This window comes from Erinaceus europaeus, chromosome 3 (genome assembly GCF_950295315.1).
Source record: "Erinaceus europaeus chromosome 3, mEriEur2.1, whole genome shotgun sequence".
Taxonomy (NCBI): Eukaryota; Metazoa; Chordata; class Mammalia; order Eulipotyphla; family Erinaceidae; genus Erinaceus; species Erinaceus europaeus.
Window position 1 is genome coordinate 67,960,685 of NC_080164.1, and position 8,059 is coordinate 67,968,743.

General features: G+C 41.5%; 1 protein-coding gene across 1 annotated transcript; it reads right to left on the reverse strand.

Moving 5' to 3' along the window:
• Positions 1-1,333: 1,333 nt before the first annotated feature.
• Positions 1,334-1,690, reverse strand: LOC103123264 (beta-2-microglobulin-like). Its single transcript, XM_007533910.1, has one exon. The coding sequence runs from the start codon at positions 1,688-1,690 to the stop codon at positions 1,334-1,336; it is 357 nt and encodes a 118-aa protein (XP_007533972.1).
• Between the last annotated feature and the right edge of the window lie 6,369 nt (positions 1,691-8,059).

Sequence of the window (8,059 nt, forward strand, 5' to 3'; positions counted from 1 at the left end):
ATCTATTTTCTCTCTGCCCTTAAGACTCCCCTCTGTCTGCTGGTTATTGATAACCCTATTTTCCTTGTTCCTTTGATCAATTAAACCCCTTGCTCAACATTTGCTAGGAATGCTCTGACCTTTTCCCAACCCCTTACCTCTCTTTACCCCTTTTCTCCCAAACCACATATGGAATAGACAGCTTACTTCCTCCTACAACCCCTTATAAACCTTGCTTTGCTGTCCAATAAATGGAATGTCCATCAGACAAGTCCCCGGGTCATCTCTTGTCGTGTCACTAGCACCAGACACTGAGTGAGTCTAGTAGGCTCTGCCCCTGCTGCCTTGGGTGACATTCTTTTAGGCCCCCACATCTGGTGAGCAACAGAGCGGGTACGCCAGGAGTCTGTGCCCGAGAAGAGGCTTTTTCACAAGAAGTACAGCAGATTGTCATGTTAAAATTTTGACCACAGCCTTATAGCATTGACATGAAAAGTGAAAACCTCTACCTAAAAGGTTAAATTCTTTCTCTCCCCTCAGGAGCCAAAGAATTATCCAGCTCAAATAAAGTACGATTTTCTCTGGTCCTGACTTGAATTCAGTGAGTTGGTTCTGCTGTCAAAGTGGAGTATGTTGTGATTCAGAGTTCTCTTTATTCCTGTAAGTGAGAAAAACAGAAATGGAAAAGTCAGAATTAGTGCTCACAAGGTTAGTCACACAGGAAGCATTGAAAAGGCAGGTCTGACCCAAGAGTGCTTTTCCACACCACACTTATGAGATGTTTTCAGTGATCACTAGTGTTTCTTTTTCTTTCTTTCTTTCTTTCTTTCTTTCTTTCTTTCTTTCTTTCTTTCTTTCTTCCTTCCTTTCTTTCTTTCTTTTTTTTTTTTTTGAGAACCATGGTCTTCTTTAATAGTTTGTTAAATATAAATTTGATACAACAAATTGTTTTATCTATTAAAACAAATTTCAATAATTTTGGCAGTTGTCTTTCAGAGCATTTCCCAAAATTTCTAAGCCAAGCTTATAAAATGAAGGCCAATTCTAACATGCAGAACTATTTTAGTATTGAATTTTATATGCAGAAGAGGCTGAAGGGTTCAGATTTGTCTAAAACGTTGGCATTGAACATGAGAATTCTGTCTTCTTTAATTGAAGCTGTCAGCACCCCTTACAGGCTAATTGCTTGGATCAAATACAGAGATAGAGGCTAACGTGGAATTATAAAGATATTTGTGTTAACTTCAGCATTATTTGCTAACTGGTAGGCATAAAGCATTATAACAGAGAAGCATTAGAAATACATTTTTCTGCAGTTGGTATTATTAAAATCTTCCAATCTCCATGATTCTGATTAGTTGTCAGGATCCCATTCAATGGTCAGGGGGGTTGAGAGAGTTTCATGAGTCACATGGCAAGCGTATTTATCTTTTCCATTAGGAGTGAAGCTAGAATGAACCAGAAGATAGAAAGGCCAATCCTTGCTAAAAGACAAGTCTGACTGCTCCGAGGTCATTTTCTCCCCATTCTTTAGAAGTTCAATTTCAATCTGGGGTGGATGGAACCCAGACACATAGCAGTTGAGGTAATTCAGTTTACCATTCTCTACTGGGTGACGTAAATAAACCTGAACCCTTGGAGAACATTGGACAGCCTCCAAGATGGCCAGGGAAAGCAGCAGGTCCAGCGCCACAGTTCTCAGATGACCCATGACTCCTGGTCAAGTCAGCCCCTGCAATGGAAACTAGTGTTTCTTTGTGAGCCATCTCTAACATCTAAAGAAGCGACACAACACTTTAAGCTCATAGCACCACTTGCGTCTCTATAGCCAATGGTGTTATTATTATTATTAAATTACCAGAGTACTTCACAGTTCTTGCTTATGGTTGTGTGGGGAGATTGAACTTGGGACCACAGAGCCTCAGGTATGAGAGTTTTTTTTTTTTGCATAACCATTATACTATCTCTTTTGCCCCATACATTGCATTTTTTCATTTATTTATTTATTTTGCCTCCAGGGTTATTGCTGGGGCTCGGTGCCTGCACTACGAATCCACTGCTCCTGGAGGCCATTTTTTCCTTTTTGTTGTCCTTGTCTATCTTTGTTGTTGTTAATATTATTGTTGTCATTGTTGCTGGATAGGACAGAGAGAAATGGAGAGAGGAGGGGAAGACAGAGAGGGGGAGAGAAAGATAGACACCTGCAGACATGTTTCACCACCTGTGAAGCGACTCCCCTGCAGATGGGGAGCTGGGGGCTGGAACCGGGATCCTTAGACCTATCCTTGTGCTTTGCGCCATGTGTGCTTAACCCGCTGCACAACCACCCGGCCTGGTATTTTTCATTTTTTTGACATCATTTCCTTATGGGATTTCTCTCTCCCTCTCCCCTTCCCCTCTCCTCCTCCCCTCTCCCTCTCCCTCTCCCTCTCCCTCTCCCTCTCCCTCTCCCTCTCCCTCTCCCTCTCCCTCTCCCTCTCCCCTTCCCCTCTCCCTCTCCCTCTCCCTCTCCCTCTCCCTCTCCCTCTCCCCTTCCCCTCTCCCTCTCCCTCTCCCTCTCCCCTTCCCTCTGCCCTCTACTGTTTTCTGGAGTTCATCTATTTTGTTGCCCTGCTCTGATACTGTTTTAGCTTGTTCAGCTAGTTGCCTTCTTAGCTCAGCAATTTCAGCTTTCAGCTCTCTAATAACCATGAGATAATTAGAATTTTCTTCCATATTCTCATTTGTTGTTCCTGCAGTTCTGATTACAATTTTTTCAAATTCTTTACTCACTCCTGTTATTATTTCCTTAGCTAATGTTTGGATGTTGAACTCGTTGTTTTGTGCTTTGCCCTCTGGAGGACTTTTAGCTGGACTCTTGTCCTGGTTCGAGTCTCCATTATTTTTTCTTGTTGTTTTAACCATTTTATATAAGTTAAGAGGTTTTTCAATCCCTGAGTTGGAGTTCAGTGGTGTAAAAGCCTTTTTTTTTCCCCCTGTAGGCTATGGTAGCCTGAGGGCTTTTAAACTATCAATAGGCTTCTTGGCTTAATCAATGACTCCTGACCAAGAGATAAAGCAGGGTGTGGCAGAGATAATCCAGTGGTTATGCAAAGAGACTTTCACAGCCCTTCAGCTATGCCACCGAGGTATAGGTCTTCTCCTGGTTAGATCTCTGTGCCCTGGTGTCCCTCCCTGTTGCTGCTCCAGATTCTGAGGGTAGTAGCAATGGAGACTCAGAGTTGTACTTGGTGAGTCTCTGGGGAGTCCTTTCCTCCCTTCAGCTGTCCCCTTGTTGGTGGAGCAGACTGGAGGTGGTGTCTCCACTGACAAACTGTCGAACTGTTAGCAGTCACTTAATCTCTCCTTAGGCCCCTCTCTCCTCTCTGTCACCAGCCACGTGTGTTTGTACTCACGGGTGATTTACTGGGTTTCTGTGGTCATTCTAGTCCTGTCTTGTTTCGGTCCGGGTGGTCTCCTTTGGTATTCCTAGTTGATTCGGGAGAGGAGAGAAGCGGAGAGAAAGCGATCTGCTCTCCCTCTCCCCTCTCCCTCTCCCTCTCCCTCTCCCTCTCCCTCTCCCTCTCCCTCTCCCTCTCCCTCTCCCTCTCCCCTCCCTCTCCCTCTCCCCTTCCCCTCTCCCCCTCCCCTCTCCCTCTCCCCTTCCCCTCTCCCCCTCCCCTCTCCCTCTCCCTCCTCCTCCCTCTCCCTCTCACTCCCCCTCCCCTCCCTCTCCCTCTCCCTCCCCATCTCCCTCTCTTTCTATTTCCCTCTCTCACCCTCTCTCTCTCTCATTTTTTTTTACCCGGAAATCATATATTCACAGGCATTTTGGAAGGTGTTAAGTAAAAGTGTTTTCTGAAAAGATGTTCCAAGTTGAGTGAAAGCACAAAATTTTTTTCTCCGACAGGGAAAGTAGTGCTTAAAATTCACATGAATAAAATGTGTGAATGTCTGCATGCTGCTGGTTTGTAATACTTGTTATAAAGGATGCTTGACTGTGCTCCTGAATAAAGGCAGTGTCTGGAATCACAGGGTGTATATGTAAATCACCACTAGATGGCGATCCACTCACATAGAGAGGGAGAATGAGAGCCCGAGTTGCGCTTCTTGGTGTTTTTTTTTTTTTTTTTTTTTTTAATTTTTTATTTAAGAAAGGATTAGTGAACAAAAGCATAAGGTAGGAGGGGTACAACTCCACACAATTCCCACCACCCAATCCCCATAACCCACCCCCTCCCATGGTAGCTTTCCCATTCTCTATCCCTCTGGGAGCAGGGACCCAGGGTCGTTGAGGGTTGCAGAAGGTAGAAGGTCTGGCTTCTGTAATTGCTTCTTGGTGTTTTGTTACTATTATTCACTCACAGAATGGTTGTTGAAACTTTGGATCAATTTGCAAGAAACTGGAAAGGTATCCGGTGGGTGTCCTCATCAGTTAGAGTAACCATAGTAGAATATCAAAGACTGAATGGTTTATGCACCAGTGAGATTTACTTTTCATAGTTCTTTCTGGAGGCTAGAAATTTTAAGATCAGGGGCCACTATGGCTGCATTGTGGCGAAGGCCTTTTTTCTAGCACAAAGCTTCTGCCCCTGCTGTGCCCTTACATGGTAGATATCTCTGTAGAGTCTGTTTTATAAGAATTCTATTTCCAAAAAAAAAAGAATCCTATTTCCACTCAAGAAGACTCCATACTAATCCAGCAAGAAGCTTTTGGAAATCATCAGGCAATACAGTAAGATGTCAGGCTATAAAATTAACATTCAAAAGTCAGTGGCATTCCTCTATGCAAACACTAAGTTAGAAGAAATTGAAATCCAGAAATCAATTCCTTTTACTATAGCAACAAAAACAATAAAATATCTAGGAGTAAACCTAACCAAAGAAGTGAAAGACTTGTATACTGAAAATTATGAGTCACTACTCAAAGAAATTGAAAAAGACACAAAGAAGTGGAAAGATATTCCATGTTCATGGGTTGGAAGAATTAACATCATCAAAATGAATATATTACCCAGAGCCATCTACAAATTTAATGCTATCCCCATCAAGATCCCAAGCACATTTTTTAGGAGAACAGAACAAATGCTACAAATGTTTATCTGGAACCAGAAAAGACCTAAAATTGCCAAAACAATCTTGAGAAAAAAGAACAGAACCGGAGGCATCACACTGCCAGATCTCAAACTGTATTATAGGGCCATTGTCATCAAAACTGCTTGGTACTGGAACATGAACAGACACACTGACCAGTGGAATAGAATTGAGAGCCCAGAAATGAGGTCCCACACCTATGGACATCTAATCTTTGACAAAGGGGCCCAGACTATTACATGGGGAAAGCAGAGTCTCTTCAACAAATGGTGTTGGAAACAATGGGTTGAAACATGCAGAAGAATGAAACTGAATCACTGTATTCCACCGAATACAAAAGTAAATTCCAAGTGGATTAAGGACTTGCATGTTAGACCACAAACTATCAAATACTTAGAGGAAAATATTGGCAGAACTCTTTTCTGCATAAATTTTAAAGACATTTTCAACGAAACGAATCCAATTACAAAGAAGACTAAGGCAAGTATAAACCTATGGGACTACATCAAATTAAAAAGCTTCTTCACAGCAAAAGAAACCACTACCCAAACCAAGAGACCCCTCACAGAATGGGAGAAGATCTTTACATGCCATACATCAGATAAGAGTTTAATAACCAACATATATAAAGAGCTTGCCAGACTCAACAACAAGACAACAAATAACCCCATCCAAAAATGGGGGGAGGACTTGGGCAGAATATTCACCACAGAAGAGATCCAAAAGGCTGAGAAACACATGAAAAAATGCTCCAAGTCACTGATTGTCAGAGAAGTGCAAATCAAGACAACAATGAGATATCACTTCACTCCTGTGAGAATGTCATACATCAGAAAAGGTAACAGCAGCAAATGCTGGAGAGGGTGTGGGGTCAAAGGAACCCTGCTTCACTGCTGGTGGGAATGTCAATTGGTCCAACCTCTGTGGAGAACAGTCTGGAGATCTCTCAGAAGGCTAGAAATGGACCTACCCTATGACCCTGCAATTCCTCTCCTGGGGATATATCCTAAGGAACCCAACACATCCATCCAAAAAGATCTGTGTACACATATGTTCTTGGCAGCACAATTTGTAATAGTCAAAACCTGGAAGCAGCCCAGGTGTCCAACAATAGATGAGTGGTTGAGCAAGTTGTGGTATATATACACAATGGAATACTACTCAGCTGTAAAAAAATGGTGACTTCACCGTTTTCAGCCGATCTTGGATGAACCTTGAAAAAATCATGTTGAGTGAAATAAGTCAGAAACAGAAGGATGAATATGGGATGATCTCACTCTCAGGCCGAAGTTGAAAAACAAGATTAGAAAAGAAAACACAAGTCGCACCTGAAATGGAATTGGCGTATTGCACCAAAGTAAAAGACTCGGGGGTGGGTGGGTGGGTGGGGAGAATACAGGTCCATGAAAGATGATGAAGGACATAGTGGGGGTTGTATTGTTAAATGGGAATCTGGGGAATGTTATGCATGTACAGACTATTGTATTTACTGTTGAATGTAAAACATTAATTCCCCAATAAAGAAATAAATTATAAAAAAAATTAAAAAAAATTAAAAATGATTAAATAAAATATCTTTTTTAAAAAAGAAAAAAAAAAGAAGACTCCATACTTATGCCTTTCAAAGGCTCTGCCTTCTAATCACACCATTAACAGTATCAGCTTTTAGGAGTATGATTTCAGCATGTGAAATCTGGAGGTGATACAGCATTCAGACCATAGGAATATGTACTATTTAATTTTGTTTTAAGCAGAAACTAAAAATAATTTTGCTGTAGAAGAGTTGTGCTCAAGACTCTTCAAGAATCCTGAATTTTAGGGGCCAGGCAGTGGCACACCTGGTTAAGCACACACATTAATGTACACAAGGACCCAGGTTCAGGCCCTGGTCCCCATCTGCAGGGGGAAAGCTTCATGAGTGGTGAAGCAGGGCTGTAGGTGTCTCTCTGTCTCTTTCTCTCTCTGTTTCCCCCTCAGTTCTCAATTTCTGCCTGTTTCTATCCAATAATAAATAAATAAATAAATAAATAAAATAAAAAAGAACCCTGAATTTTAGAAATGATATCACTAAATACCCTCTCTCCCCCTGCCAATGCATCCAACCAACCAACCAACCAAGCAAAAATCTGTATATCTAGAACTCTGGTGATGGGAATTGTGTGGAATTGTACCCCTCTTATCCCACAATCTTGTCACCTATTATTAAATCATTAATAAAAAAAATCTAGGTAGATCACCTAGATTTACAGATATCTCCAGAAATAATATTTTTTTTATTGATGAAACCTATCTCAAAGTAGGGTAAATATCTCAAGGTAAGGGTTTTGGGTGTTGCTTATTTAATTTATTATTATTATTAATTTTTTTGTATTATCTTTATTTACTTATTGGATAGAGACTGTCAGAAGTAGAGAGGGGAGAGGGAGGTAGATAGGGAAAGAGACAGAGAGATACCTGCAGCCTTGTTTCACCACTTGCAAAGCTTTCCGCCTGCAGGTGGGGAGTGGGTACTAGAATCCGGGTCCTTGTGCAATGTAACATGTGCACCACCACCCAGCCCCTGGTGTTGTTTGTTTTAAAGGTATGGTTTTTGAAATCATTTCCTCCTTATTATGTGACACTTACCCCCATTATGTCCCAAGTCCTTAACATGGGATCAAATCTCCATATGCCTCATTTATTTTAGAATTTATGGCCATACACATTTTCTATATCTATGCTATTAAACTTCATCTTTTCTCTTTTAAGAAACTTGCATATTACTCTTTGGGATTGTAGGGATAAAGTCATTTGATCTGTGAACTTTATCTAGACTTATCCCTTACACACTCCTACACTATCTTTGGCTCTTGAAGATGGGACTGGGGCCCTGGCCTCACAGACCTTTAACAGTATATGGAGGTCAATGTTCAATAAATAATCATTCTGACTTTTTTTTTTTTTTTTTTGCCTCCAGCGTTATTGCTGGGGCTCTTTGCCTGCAGTATGAGTCCACTGCTACTGTGGC

Coding starts and splice junctions, on each gene's coding strand:
- LOC103123264 (XM_007533910.1), bottom strand. CDS start 1,690: ATGGGTCATCTGAGAACTGTGGCGCTGGACCTGCTGCTTTCCCTGGCC.